Raw genomic sequence first — 16096 nt, forward strand, 5'->3', positions numbered from 1 at the left:
CACTACTCCACTAATTTTGGTGTTAACTGCAAAGTTACTAACCATACCTCCTATGTTCACATCCAAATCATTTACATAAATGACAAAAAGCAGTGGACCATGCACCGATCCTTGTGGCAGATCGCTGGTCACAGGCCTCCAGTCTGAAAAGCAACTCCACCACCATCCTCTGTCTCCTACCTTCAAGCCAGTTATGTAACCAAATGGCTAGTTCTCCCTGTATTCCATGTGATCCAATTCTGCTGACCAGACTGTACTTTGAGCCATTTTCAAAAAATTGAATGGAAATTAGTCAAAAGATAGTTAACGCTAGCAAACTTACTATTCTGAAAATTTCCAGCAATTAGAAAAAAATGCACCAAAAAAACCCTAAAGCAGTCAGCACATTTTAAAACAGAAATAACCATGAACGCACATTGCACATGGATTAATACTAAAAAGAAAATACCATGTCCTTCAGTGTATGAAGACAAATTAAACGAACAGGAAATGACATCACCACAAACCCCAGGAACCCCATCCAGGAGAAAGATATAAATAGAAAGCAGGAGACAACAGCTTCACTTCACTTGGAGATTGCTACTGATGATGTTACCTAGCCAGGTAATGAAACGTCTGGATATCTAATCTACAGCTCAGCGAGCAAACCTACACACTAAACCTCAACCTGAGCTACAAACCTTCACAAACCTTGCACAAATCAAACTGTACCTGTCCACTGGATTGGAGAGTACTGGTTTCCTCATGGTAGCAAAACAAAGAACCCAAGGAAATTTATAACAAATCCCCAAGCAACCAGAAATGATCCTCAAGTCATTTCAAAAGAAGCTTTAGGAAAGGGATTTTGTCAGATCGCACCTGGATTAATGTGTGCACTTTTGGTCCCCTTAGCTTGGCAAAGATATTATTGCCGTAGATGGAATACTACAAAGGTTCATTAGACTTATTCCCAAGGTGGCAAATTTGGGCATACTGTAGAATGTAGAGTTTTGAAGAATGAGAGGTGATCTTATTGAAGCTTATAAAATACTTAAAGTGATAGACAGGGTAGATGCAGGTAAGATGTTTCCCATTGGTTGGGCTGTCTGAAAACAGAGGACGGGCCAGTGCTATTTAAATTATTGATGAATAGGAATCTTTTCACTCAGATGGTGGTAAAACTTTGGTATTCTCTACCGATGGTATCTCAGTCTTTGAGCATGCTCAGAGTACAGATTGGTAAGATTTCTGATCACCAATATTGGGGATAGGGTGAATGAAAAAGCATTGTGATTGTGTTGAAGAGTAGGCAGGCTGAATGGCGCACTTGTTTCCTATGTTCCTTTGTCCGCAGTGAACTTACAATCACCTATTTTAGGAGAAACCACTCCAGGTATTTTGACAAAAGTTGAAATACATCAATTTTACACAATCCTTCAAAACCTAAGTACTCTAAGTGATATTAAATATAACGTGTCTGTATAACAGCACGGACATATGGAAAACAGACCTCTGTTAAACAGCTTGACTTTTGATAAATACCTTGTTTATGTAGATATTTACCTGCTGGGCAGTAGCAAGTTGATCAAAACTTGCCAGAGTAGCCCCCTCAGCATCGCAGGCAGATGTTGCACCTTCAAAGGTAAATCTATATTTCCCAATGGGTGACTGCAAATGGAATACTCCAGCTGTTTTATCTGGGAAAAAAAACAACATTGCTAAATACACACACATCTGAATGGCTCATGGTCATTTCACAAAGTGCCTGTGATATGACATCACAATTGAATTATTTATTATTCCCCTGAAACCTCCAACAGACCAGCGTCCTAGATGTTGTACAATCACATCAACTAAGCATGTAAGAAGCTGTTGGTTACAATCTTGAGACAGTGTGTACACAGTAATGATTTACTGGTAATGTTCTGATTTTTTTCTTTCCCTCCCTAAGTGAGCTCAGATACAGTCTGGATTATCAGCAACCTATTCATCCTAGGTGGGGCATCACAACCAAGCCCAACACTGACCTCACCTAACAACTACGTATTTGCACTTTTCATGCAGACTAGTCAACTGGAAACTAGAAGGGTGAGGTCTTTATTAGATTTATTCCTTTCAAAGGGAAGTGAGACCAATTAGTTAAAAACCACACAACACCAAGTTATAGTCCAACAGGTTTAATTGGAAGCACTCTAGCTTTCGGAGCATCGCTCCTTCCATCAGGTGGTAGTGGAGGGCTCATTCCTAACACACAGAATTTATAGCAAAAATTCACAGTGTGATGTGACTGAAATTATACATTGAAAAATTGATTGTCTGTTAAGCCTTTCATCTGTTAGAATACCATGATAATTTCACTTCTTTCATGTGTAAATCATAAAACCATTTTTAAAAAGGTTGCACTCTGAATGTCAGAGTGTGGACATAGATACCACCATTACACATGGGGACATCTCCCACCATGTACGTGGCAGGTACTCATGTGACTCAGCCAACGTTGTCTATCTTATACGTTGCAGGCAAGGATACCCGGAGGCATGGTACATTGGGGAAACCGAGCAAAGGCTACGACAACAGATGAATGGGCACCGCACAACAATCAACAGACAGGAGGGTTCCCTCCCAGTTGAGGAATACTTCAGTGGTCCAGGCCATTCGATCTTGGACCTTCCGGTGACCATCCTCCGAGGCGGACTTCGGACAGGCAGCAGAGGAAAGTGGCTGAGCAGAGGCTGATAGCTAAGTTCGGTACCCATAGGGAGGGCCTCAACCGGGACCTTGGGTTCATGTGACATTACAGGTGACCACCATTGAGACACACACACACACACACACACACACACAAACATATACACAGACACCCACACACACCCTTATAGACACACACACTCCCACACTCACATATGCACCCCCTCACTCTGCACTCACTACAGACACACATACACTTTCTCACAATTACAACCCCCAACCCAGACAGAAACACACACACACAGACAAAGACCCACATGCATACATGTATTTTGTGGAGTGAATTTGTACTTGCAGAATTACATTGCACTTTGCTCAAAAACTGCATGCATTCATGTAGAACTCTGAGCTCAAAAACTGCATGAATGTAGTTCATGCTACATTCTTGCTTTTTAGATGAGAATCAATCTAAACATCATGGTATAGACAGAGAACACAGGGGGCCAAAACCTTTAACATATTGTCTAGCCATCACCATTGTTAATAGCTAACCCGAGAATGCAACTTTAAAAATAAGGTTTTGTGATTTACACAAGAAGTGAAACTGTCACTGTATTCTAACAGATGAAAGGCTTAACAGACAATCAATTTTTCAATGTATAGTTTCAGTTACATCACACTGTAAATTTTTGCTATAAATTCTGTGTTACGATCGAGCCCTCCACTATCACCTGATGATGGAGCGTTGCTCCGAAAGCTAGTGTGCTTCCAATTAAACCTGTTGGACTATAACCTGGTGTTGTGTGATTTTTAACTTTGTACACCCCAGTCCAACACCGCCATCTCCAAATCATTTTTTAAAAAAAGGTTTTGTGATTTACACATGAAAGAAGTGAAATTATCACGGTATTCTAACAGATAAAAAGTTTAACAAGACAATCAATTTTTCAATGTATAATTTCAGTTACGTCACACTGTAAATTTTTGCTATAAATTCTGTGTTAGGATTGAGTCCTCCACTGCTACCTGATGAAGGAGCGATGCTCTGAAAGCTAGTGTGCTTCCAATTAAACCTGTTGGACTATAACCTGGTGTTGTGTGATCTTTAACTTTATACACCCCAGTCTAATACCAGCATCTCCAAATCATGAGACCAATTAGACTTCTTACAGTGCTGTCCCAGCAGAGAATTGACACGTACTTGAGGCTTTCCATGACTGAACAGTTGTTATGCCTATTATATTTCGGGAATAATAATTCAAATATTTCTTCAAAACCCAGCATGTTAGCTTGTGAACTTGAATTCAATTAATTAAATAAATCAGGAAAAATAAAGCTAATGTCTGTAATGGTGACTATTTGATTATTGTAAAAACACGACTGGTTTACGAATGTTGTTTTAAGCAAGTGTTAGGGCTGCCATGATTGAGTGTAAGATAAAATGGCTGATGGCTGCCCATGGCATAAACAATAAAACATAGGTGACAGAAGTTTTAGAGAGCTTGGGAAAACATTTTATCTTGTATAGTCCGCATAAGTTAGAACAATGATAGGTCGGTAGACCCAAGGTAACAGAATTGAGATAGCACAGTAGGCCTCAATCATCTGAAAAGACAGCTTCAGTTGTTTATGCAGAAGAAATAGATAAAACATTTCAGATCAGAATTCGACATTTAATTAGTTAATCTGTTACAATAAGATTTTTCAAATAATCATAGGTATAGATTCTAAATTAGTTATAGTTTTTCATGGACACAAAAATATCAACCCATTTGTAGCATTTAAGGGTGGCACGATGGCTCAGTGGTTAGCACTGTTGCCTCACAGCACCAGGGACCCCAGTTCGACTGTAACCTCTGTGTGACGTTTGCACATTATCCCAGTGTCTGTGTGGGTTTACCCTGGGTTCTTGGTTTCCTCGGGGTTCTCTGGTTTCCTCCCAAAATCCAAAGATGTGCAGGTTATGTGAATTGGCCATGCTAAATTGCCAATAGTGTTCAGGGATGTGTAAAAGTCAGGGGTATATATAGGATGATAGGGTAGGAGAATGGGACTGGGCGAGGTAGTCTTCGGAAGGTCTGTGTGGACTTGAAGGGCCAAAGGGCCTGATTCCACACTGTAGGAATTCTATGATTCTAGCATGTGAAAAGAAAGAGTTATAGGTACAGTTACGAGAGAGTGTCTGTTTGACATTCCAAGGTCAGGTGAGAAAGAAGCTGCTCATAACCCATTAGCTAAAGAATTGGAACATTTTGTGTAACTTTACATATGTCTCTCTAATATAATACTGGAACTGATATTATGAATTTTAGAACAATTGGTAGATATTTATATCCTTTTATATCTTCTATAATGAGATTAATAGGAATAATAAATTACATAACAGAATTTGAAAAGTCATAAACTATTGGCAATTAATGTGATGCAGCTGGCAAGTGTGTGAAGAGGAGTATGGCTAATCATTATATTGGAATGTGATTGAATACAGTATTCACTGTAGTGAGAAGTCCCAAGGAAGATCAGAGTCTGAGAAACATCATGGGCGGCACGGTGGCACAGTGGTTAGCACTGCTGCCTCACAGCGCCTGAGACCCGGGTTCAATTCCCGACTCAGGCGACTGACCTTGTGGAGTTTGCACGTTCTCCCCGTGTCTGCGTGGGTTTCCTCCGGGTGCTCCGGTTTCCTCCCACAGTCCAAAGATGTGCGGGTCATCTAATTGGCCATGCTAAATTGCCTGTAGTGTTAGGTAAGGGGTAAATGTATGGGTGGGTTGCGCTTCGGCGGGTCGGTGTGGACTTGTTGGGCCAAAGGGCCTGTTTCCACACTGTAAGTAATCTAATCTAATCTAAAAAAAACCATGGAAGACCAGGGGTTAACCATAAGCCTGTCCATCTCTAGCCATGCAGTTACATGATTAGCTTAATTGGAAGTGTAAGTAATTAATTATAGAGTCATAGAGACATAGTGATGTACAGCACGGAAACAGACCCTACGGTCCAACTCGTCCATGCTGACCAGATATCCCAACCCAATCTAGACCCACCTGACAGAGTCGTAGGGATTATTAATGATTGCAATGTATTTGCTAAATTTAAATGCAAACAAACGTATGGTCTTTTCTTTGTTTGTTGAAGAACATTCTAGATTCTCAGAGGGTCTCTTCCCGCCAAGGTAATTTCAATAAACTCTTTGATGCTGGGAGTGGGCCTCCAGGTGTTGAGTGATTTATTTGGTAATTCTGATCTAAAAGGAGGAATCTTAGTGTAACAATATGTAACGATGGACCCACTTAACAGACTCTTAATTGTTCACTAAGTTGCAGGAGAAGTTACATCCACCATCTTAAGTGCTCACTCTCTCCAACATTGGAAATACACGGCTGTATGTATATCATCCGCAAGAGCAGCTCACCAACGTTGTTTTAATAGCATCTTCCCATCCTGCAAAAACTATCAGTGAGAAAGATAATGTCTGTAGGCACATGGGAACACTACCAAATTCCACGTTCACATTCAGATTTTGTGATATTCAGACTTTGAAAAACATGACTTTCTCCTCATTGTTACTCAATCAAAATTTTGGAGGTCCGTGATTAACTCTGGGTGTCGCTAAACGCTGATTGCTGCACTTCAGGAAGGTGGCTCACTACAGCAATGACAATTAGGATTGGGAATAAATGCTGATAGGACTAGTGGTCTCCACATCCTATAGATGAATAAGTTTAAGAATGTACTTTTGCATGTCCAACTGAACCGCAGAAATTTTTGGAATATTTGTCTTCAAACTTGTGCACAGGATTTCTCCTGTTTCGATTGACAATGATTAAAACAGAAGTTTCCTGGATCAATGCAGATTGAAGTCTCATTGGTCATTATAGAGAACCAATCAATGTGTTATGTAACCATTTTCATCATAGCAAATTAAAAGTTAAATAAAATGCTGCAACATAACAAAATAAAGTCTCACCTTGAAAATGGAGATCATTGCAAAAGGCATTAGGATGACATAAATTCCTTTCAAGACAGCGATCTCTTGGTGGTTTGGCATTTACTAAACATTGGATACCATCACCTCTGAATCCTTCTTTGCATTCACACCTTCGTTTGTTCTACAACAGAGTCCTTTTTAAATTTTTTGAATCAACTTATTTCATGAACTACTCATCAAACATATCTGAACTCGAGGTTTAAACTGAATTACAAATTGTGAGCATTACAGTTACAAAATTATTTCAAATTGTGCTCCATATCGTTTAAGAACATAATTACAGAACATCTTATAAAAGTTAACTTGAACATTTACTACCTCTTAAGTATACCAAATACCAAAATTAATGCTGTAATTACCATTTTAAAAAATGTTTGAAAAATTACACCTCCTGTAAAGTAGGAAAGAGAAGCATTTCATTCAAGCACATATGATATTAGTTAATTTCAAAACATGCCTTTGCAATTTTGAAAAGTGGTTTAATTATGACAAATTCCTTTTAGACTTCTTATTTAACTAAATTGAAAGTTTTTTTTCAAAAATCATTTGATAGATGGAATTTTATTCATTGCTTTCAAAGCATGACTGGCACAGTATAATTTCCCTTCAAATAATAGGTTAGGGAGGTAGAATTGAAAGATTCTTCATTACAGCCCTCAAAGATTATCCGAGGTATATTGATAATAACTGTGCCTTAACATATTGAGAAGTTTGTCAATCCATGGTCTCAAAATTATTCTGACTCCAAACGTATGACATTCATTAACTGCCAGCTGGCTGACTGTTAGCAATTTGAACATGAAAATATAACCTTTTTCCAAAGAACTGTGACCAGTGTTACAGTCAGGAATCCAATGTAAAAACAACAAGTCTCCAACCTCTTCCCCCAACTGGTTACTTACTCTTTATTAATCTTGGCAGTTGTAAAAATGGATCTATATACCAGCAGTAAGTTAGAAGTTGCCCTTAATGATGCTAACAATGTATTTCAAGTTCACAAATAATAATATTAACCAGTCCTAATATCTTTTGCACTTACCGGTCCAATATTAATGCATATTGCATGTTCACTGCATCCACCATTCCTGCCATCGACACATCGATCTATGGGGCTACAGAAATAGCCGTCACCCTCGTGTCCTGGTTGGCAAATGCAGGTTATGTTAATCCCACTTTGACTACAGGCAGCATATTGATGGCAGCCTCCATTGCTGTTCTTGCAGCGGTTGACCACTATATATATAAAATTACAATATTAATGAATGTGCTTTGACTCCCTTCTTTCCATGCAAGAACAACAAGATAGATTTTGTGGCTAAATAAAATCTTATTATAGTATTCTGTTGACTCCTAGTGTATCTCTTTTTTTTAATTATTCCTGAACAGAGTTTAAAAATATTAGCCAGCTCAAACCTGGTCCGAAATCTGTTCTATCCTTTCAGAGAGCTATGACCTAACCAATGTGCCTATTGAGGGTTATGCCTTATCTTTCCAAAGGGAATAAAACTGAAAGCTGCCCAAGAGTCCAATTGGCATGTTAAAAATGACAACCATTGAATTTGAGATGCCTTTTCGCAGACAAATTTCTGTCAGATTTCTTGTGCAACACTCATGGAATTGGGCCAGGGCAGAATATCCTACTTGTTCTATCCAGAAGTAATTCTGTCTCATTTTTCCACCACACAGTTGAGCGAATCTTGTGATTAAAGAACTAAAATTTTGTATCAGAACCCTACAGCACAGAAGGAGACGCATTATGCCTTTACCAGATCTTTGACAGTGCTGTCACACTTAGACAAAAAGCAAGAGTGTGGGGTTATGGACCTCAGTTCCTCATCCTCATGTAGCCGTCCAACTTCCTATTGACATCATTCGTAATTTTAACTTGCACCATCACATTAAGTAACATCCCAGATTCCATCAACTCTTCGAGTGAAAAGGATTCTGCTTATCTTTCCTCTAGATCTTTTATCTTTTCCTTCTATTAAGAGTTAACTTACTCGAGGGAACATTTTTTCTGTATCTACTCTTATCGAAGTGCCTCATCATTTTGAATACTTCTATTAAATCAGCTGACAACCCTTTCTATTCCGAGGAGAAGAGCTGTAGCTTTTCTAATTTCTCCTCATAACTGACACCCTGAATTCCTGATAGATATTTTCTATCCAAGAGAGTTTATTACACATATCTGGAGCAGGTGGAATTTAAACGAGACCTACTAGCCCACCATCATTGCACCACAAGAGCCCTTCTAAATCCTGCACTGTCCTGCTTTTGCTACTTTCTGAACTGAATTTAAAAAGGTAAAAATGAGATTACAGTAAAATCCTCCAGTGAAAGAATCACTATCAGTGCAGGCACTGTGGGCTATGATCATAATATGGAACTGATTCAGCAAAAAAAAGGTCAATAGTGTAAAATTGTCCCTAAGAGAGTGAATGTAGAGGCAATTATAAATGTCTCTGCACAAGAGTGCCATGGACAACAATAAAGTTTTTTAAAATTTGCTTTTTTTCAGAAAAAAAGGGAAAGTAGAACGTTTTAAATAGGGAAAGTAATAAAACTCTACATTAATTTCTGATTTATAGAGGAGTTAGCATCAGTATAATGACCAGAGTATGCTCCTTCCCTATTTAGTACTGCAATGGTGTTAAAATTCTATCACCTCACTGAGGCCCTAAAATTAATTTATACATAGTGTGTATATGCTAATTGAGTCTGAAAATAATCTGTTTGCAATTTTAAATTAAATGCTTAGAATCCACCAATAGGAAACTGAACACCTACTGACCCTACAATTTAGGTCTTCAGCTGAATATAAGCTAGTCTGAAATCAAAACAACCAAATAGAATTTACAATTATATTTGATAAACTTAGCTAAACATGTATATGTACTTGCCTGTACATTTTCTTCCGTCACCTTCATAGTATGGATTACACTCACAGATGTTGTCACTTCTGCAAACAGCATTGCGATCACACTTTGGAGAACATACAGATTTTACAGCTACATTAAACAAAAATACAAAAAACTCAGTGCTTCAAGACTGGAGTATAAATGACACTATATACAATAAAGAAAATTAATCAAACATGTCAAAGATACTAGTTTCAATCTCCTGTTCAGTGGATAAATCACTATCTTGACTGCTGCACTTTAATCCATGTTTCAAAAGTAGCATGTTTGGAAAGTTAAATTTTATGCAAATCTTAAATCAATATGTTTTAATTCTTTAATTAAAGTCACTTGTCTCTATTTGATTTTATGCAGTTTATGTTATCCCAGAATAAAAATAGCTAGCACTTACAAATTACTGAATGTCATAATTGTTCAAAATTTATTTAGAGTAAACTCCTAAAATATAGATACATTACTAATAGAAAGATAACTAATGGATTTTAGCAAATAACCACATTTTTTCTTTTAATTATGCTACCTTTGCTGAGAATCTATGAAACACAAATTCAGGAGAGTTTAAATGTAATTTATGAAGATTATACCCTGATGTACTGGAAATACGTCTAACATCAATCAGAGAAAAACAACCTGGCAATGCAGCTTAAAAATGTCACCCCCAAAACCTTATTTTCTTCCTGCCAGCTGCTGTTTTACATTCTAACATTTTAAGTTTCAATTTCAAAGATCCAACATTTTAACCCATATCCTCCCAGAAATTTGCAAGGTTTTTAATGCGAACGGTCAGTGATCAACATCATTAATCCCCTGAATCTGGCTACAACATTTAGGATTTAGTATGAGTCTATGAATGGGTGAAATCCTGAAGTTGCAGTCTATCATTTGCAGCAGTGCCACAGGCTATGCTATTGACTACATCAACTTACTCCCACCCTTTCCCAACCAACTGCCCTGACTGCCCCAAGAGTCAGCTCTAATTGGCATCAACTGGAGACAGTTTTCACTTTTTCTACATTCCTTTCACTATTGAAAACCTCACAAAAAAGGCTAATTCAATGAGCTAGATTTTTAACAGTAATCTGAGTAATATCGATTGTTGAACCACCAACTGCCCCTGAAATGACATGTGGAATATTATCAAGTTTCTCTGTCATGATTAATTTATAGATATTTCAACTAGATGTTTAAAATAACAAGAATTTTTTTTCAAAACAGTTGAGATTCTACCTTTCAGTTCATGTATATGTTTAAATCTATATTTTGCATGAAGTGTTTCAAAAGTAATTTGGTTATTAGTGCTTGCAAAGTTGGAATTAGCTGACTGAGAATTCTGTAATGTGATTAGTAGCATAGACTGATGATATTACTGCAACTCAATACAATTTTCTTACCTAGAAGTATTCATCCTTCTGCCCATGAATGTTAACAGCAATATTGATGTAGGAGTAACATTACATTCAATTTGGCTTTACTGTTAGTGCTAGAACAGTGAAAGCTATACTCATTAATATGAACAAAATATTACAAAGTAAATAAGGTTTCCATTGGAGAAAACTAATTCAAATTGAGCAATTTGCAATTCTTCAGTTACAGTAATTTGCTTTATCAATTGATTTAATTTTAACTTTGGAATTTGACAATTAATGGAATAAATAAACTTTTCTGACTTCAGTAAGACACAAAACCATATGTATTAAAATGGACTTGCACTAATGTAAGTTACAAATAACTGGAAAATAAGTGACAATAATATATAATATTGGGCTCATGAATTAATATTGATTTCAAAATTACATATGTAAAATTACTTGCCAAATCTTGTTTCACAATATTTTCCAGTCCATCCTTCTCTACAGAAACAAGTTCCAGCACCAGAAATTCCTTCATCACAGATTGCATTTCCTGTGCAATTACATTCTGTGAGATTTCAAAAAAAAAGTTACATGTGAAAGTTGCTATTATTCAAGGAGTTAGTCCAGGTGAAACTCAGTTTGTAGACTGTAATAGCAATAGACAAGTAATCTAGATATAAGCAAATTCTTCGCAGAGCTCTCAAATAGTTATTCCTTTATCACATGACAACTTTTGTATAGAAATACTGCTGAGATGTATGATCTATATGAATACAGCCTGAACAGTTGAATGTAGTATTTGTAAGCTGCGTTAGTTCTGTATATTTGTTCAAGCAGATTCCAAAATTTCAATAACATAAAAAGCAATTTAAGGAATGCATTGGTAAAATAGGTTATGCATTTTGGTTGTAGGACATCACATCAGTTAGAAAATACAAAGCAAAACTACCAACTTTTCTTACAGTAATTCAGAGAACATAGAGATGGTTGTGATACATACTTTTGCAGTTTGGTCCATATCTACCAGTTTCACACAATTCACAGGCTGTTCCACTGAACCCCACTGAGCACTGGCATGTTCCATTTCCGAGTCTTCTATCATTACAACTTCCATGAGAACTACAAGGTGACTGTATTCCTCCAGGGCACACTGAAATAGTAAAGTCTCAGGGTAAATCTTCTAGATTAACGAAGAGTTTTGGGCCTGGGCCTTGAGTGAATGGGGGATGCTCCATTTGAAGGAGGCCCTATGGACTGAATCTTCTCATATTTTGGCAAACGTTTCTCTTAAGCCTAGCTAGTTTTCTCAGGCAGCATTTCAAAATCACCCCATTAACATCCTCCTACGGGCCTATAGTGTCCCTGTCATTTATTTCTATCTGGCTGTATTTGGAAGAATTTACCACTGCCAGATGGGTAAATGTTTGAAAATAATCCTGATAGAATCAGTGTGGAAAAAAGTGGGTTGATTAGGATGAGTCAGCATATATTTTAAGGACAAAATCATGTTTAACTATTCTGAAGAGGTAATGGAAAGGGTAGATGGGGTTAACACTTTGGACTTGGTACACATGGATTTCCAGAAGGCATTTAACAGTGTCTCACAACACACCTGAGGAAAAGTGTAGGGTCTGATGTAAAAGGGACAGTAGCAACATGGATACAAAATTGGCTGAGTGATAGGAAACAGACTGATGGTAAATAAATATTTTTCAGGACACAGTAAGATTTTGTTTTAAATGGAGTACCCCAGGGATTGACCACCAGGTTGGTACTGGGGCCCTTGCTTTCTCTGAAATATATTAATAATCTGGACCCTGGTGTGCAGGCGGCAATTACCAAGTTTGCAGGTGACATAAAATATGGAAGAATTCTAAGGAGGATAGTGTGGAACATCAAAAGGATGTTGATAAATTGTTGGAGTGGATGGATAGGTCACAGATGAGGTTGAATGCAGAGAAGTGTGAGGTGATGCACTTTGGTAGGAAGAACACTGTGCTTGACAGATCTAACAATTAACTACTCTCCCCTGCTCTTTCCCAATAGTACTGCAAATGTTTCCTTTTGAAGGATTTATTCTATACTGTTTTGAATATTACTGCCCGAATCTCCTTTCACCAGTCAATCGTGTTGTGCATCATTTAAAAAAAACTCACTGCATGAAAAATGTCTTCTGACTCTTTTGTCTTTCAATTTGCTTCCTCCCACTATTTACAGCATCATAACCCCTTATAATTGCGAACTTTAGTAAATCTTCCCTTAACTTGCTCTGCACTAGGGGCCATCTTAGTCTCTTCATACATATTCAAAGGTTAGTTTCAAATATTCAATTATATGCCTGTTGCTGGCTTATAGCGTGATTTATTTAAAAGTTGAAGTGAAAATGCACTTAACTTCAAGAAAAAAACAGTAGGCAATGGAGGAAAATGCAGTAGACATATATCTCAAACCAGACTATGGTGATAGAATTGTGACATGTGTCTGACATTACCTTGACAATAAGGGCCATAATGATGTTTGCAACATTGAGGAATCCATAGGGGATTAACACATTGTCTGCTGCAACCACGTATTGCATGGAGATGACCTTGACGAACCCATTTTCCTCGGATCAGTTTAAAGGGAAATGCAGCAGTATTGATCCGATCACTGAACTGTTCCCGAAAGTGTCTGCTTGGCTTGTTCGCTTGGTTGTACCAACAGCTTTGGTAATCAGTGCCATCCTTTAAATTGAAAAACAAAAATAAAGATCTCTCAGGATTTTATTTCTGAACAGTAAGTTATTGGAACCTCTAACAGGCTGTGTAATACATTAACCACACTGTACACAATTTGTTTTTATTAGAAACATTTTGAATCTAGGCTTTTAATTTCATTAAATTTCTACTTTTGGAACATAAAAACATCCACAAAGCCTCGTTTTTCAGTAATATATTGCTACTAACTCCTCGTAGTTTATATTTCTTTTTCTAGAAATGTTAATTTTTCAGTGAGGATATCATCAGAGTATTACACCTGCTGTGCAGTCACTTATTAAGCAGTCAGCAATGGGACCAGGATCAATCTGCATGGCTAATAAAAAAGGTAGATGGGAGTTCAGAACTTCTGTATTCTGTTTTATTCATACATCTAGAATGTTACCAATCCACCTTTGTGATTATTTCCCTAGGATGCCCTACCTTTCCATTTTCCTTTTGCCATTGACCGCAACACCTCATGCAGGTCAGGCCAAGGGGGATGCAGGAATTCTTCAGTAGGCCAGACCCCGCTAGGCCTCAGACCAACAGAGGACTCCTATCAAGGTCATCTCCGGCAATAAGGCATACCAATCAGGCTGCCTCACTTCAGTTGTGGGCATTAGTTTATACTTTGGTGTACAAGGAGGAAAAGATTAAAAAATGGTAAAGGAACAAACTTTGAGATTGTAAAAGACCATGGTGAGGCCTCTTCTGAAGTACTGTATGCAGTTCTGGTTGTCTTGTTATAGAAAGGACATTATTAAACTGGAAAGGGTCAGAAAAGAGTTATTAGGATGTTGCTGAGAATGGAGGGGTTGAGTTATAGAGAGAGGCTAGATAGACTGGGATGTTTTTCCACTGGAACATAGGAGGTAAAGGAGTGATCTTATAGAGGTTTATAAAATCATGAGGGACATATATAAGATGATTAACAAGAGTCTTTTCCTTAGGACGGGGGAGTCCAAGACTAGGGGGTATATTTTTAAGGTAAGGGGAGGAAGATTTGAAAAGGACATGAGGGGCACCATTTACACAGAGTGATTCATGTGTGGAATGAACTGCCAGAGAAAGTGGTTTACAACATTTAAAAGACATTTCGATAAGTTCGTAAATAGGAAAGATTTTTGTGTAACCTCCTATTATAGAAAAATCACACTTTTAGAAACAGCACATAACGTGTTGGAGATGGAATCGTATTATAGCCAGTACACATATTAAACGTTCATGCTTTAGAAACAGTGTCCCTAATTCATCAACTGCATTACTGCAAACCTATGTTAAAGAAATGCACGTTATGGCAGAACAATGTACAGTTTGTGAATATGGTCAGCATGGACTAGTCAGACAATCTAGAAGGATGGCACAGGTGTCTAATCACCAAATATGAAGTACACATATGAATAAATATTTAATTTCACTTCATTCATGTATGTCGTCATTTGGCTGTACAGAACAGGAGTGTTGCTGAAAAAACAGTTTGCATCTTTGCTGTAGCTTTCTTTTTTCAGGACAATTCGAATTGCCAAAGTAAAATGAAAGCAACATATACACTTTGCGAGAGGGAGGGCTGATTGGCGAGTTTTGAGAGGATTTGTAGCTCAGTTTGAGATTCTGGATGTAGATTTGCTCAGTAAGCTGGAAGGTTCATTTCCAGACATTTCATCGCCATACTAGGTAACATTTTCACTGGGCCTCCAGGCAAAGCACTGCTGATAATTCCTGCTTTCTATGAAACCCAAACATATAAATCGAAAGTAGGAATTATCAACAGTGCTTTGCCCGGAGGCTCACTGAAGATGTTATCTAGTATGGTGACAAAATGCCTGGAAATGAACCTTCCAGCTCAGTGAGCAAACCTACATACAAGTGAGCTGATTGATTGGCAAGTAGAATCTGATTGGTAGAGATGTTGCCCAAGATGAATACATCAGTTCATTGACAACTGACATAAAATCATATCTAATGTCAGATACAGTGTTGTGAAACTTTGCAAGCGCTGGTGAACTGAGTATGATCAATACCTTGCCAGTTGAGAACAGTCAAAGGGCTAAGCTGTTGGTTACGATCTGCCAGTCTTTGTGACATACAGGCTACCTTCTGAGCATCACACAGGCACTGAAATCTATACACCATATTATTCACTTGCATGATAGGCAGAACATCTTTCTTGGTTCGATGATGACATCATGTCAGTGACAAACAGCACTGAGGTCGCAATCTGTTGCTCAAACCCTTGAGTTACCTTTCCTAGGATATTATAAGTTTGGCACTTTTCAGGACCAAATAGGATTGCTGTCGGCCTGTTCATGAGTTTGCCTGATATATAGCAAGAAGTGATCTGATCAACATAGCATTGCCCTGCAGGATTACTTAAATGCATTCTTATTTCAGCACCAGACTTGTACAGACCTGAATGAGCATGGACCCAGCACC

At 37.8% G+C, this 16096-nt stretch overlaps 1 protein-coding gene across 1 annotated transcript in view; it reads right to left on the reverse strand.

Moving 5' to 3' along the window:
- stab1 (stabilin 1) overlaps positions 1–16096 on the reverse strand; it is a 287180-nt gene that overhangs the window by 25180 nt on the left and 245904 nt on the right. The window contains exons 55-61 of the mRNA XM_060835476.1: positions 13417–13648; positions 11926–12075; positions 11386–11490; positions 9556–9663; positions 7695–7888; positions 6635–6776; positions 1543–1676 (exon numbers count right to left, since the gene is read on the reverse strand). Coding sequence (XP_060691459.1) covers positions 1543–1676; positions 6635–6776; positions 7695–7888; positions 9556–9663; positions 11386–11490; positions 11926–12075; positions 13417–13648 — 1065 coding nt within the window. The remainder of the gene's footprint in view (positions 1–1542; positions 1677–6634; positions 6777–7694; positions 7889–9555; positions 9664–11385; positions 11491–11925; positions 12076–13416; positions 13649–16096) is intronic.

This window comes from Hemiscyllium ocellatum, chromosome 14 (assembly GCF_020745735.1).
Source record: "Hemiscyllium ocellatum isolate sHemOce1 chromosome 14, sHemOce1.pat.X.cur, whole genome shotgun sequence".
Lineage (NCBI taxonomy): Eukaryota > Metazoa > Chordata > Chondrichthyes > Orectolobiformes > Hemiscylliidae > Hemiscyllium > Hemiscyllium ocellatum.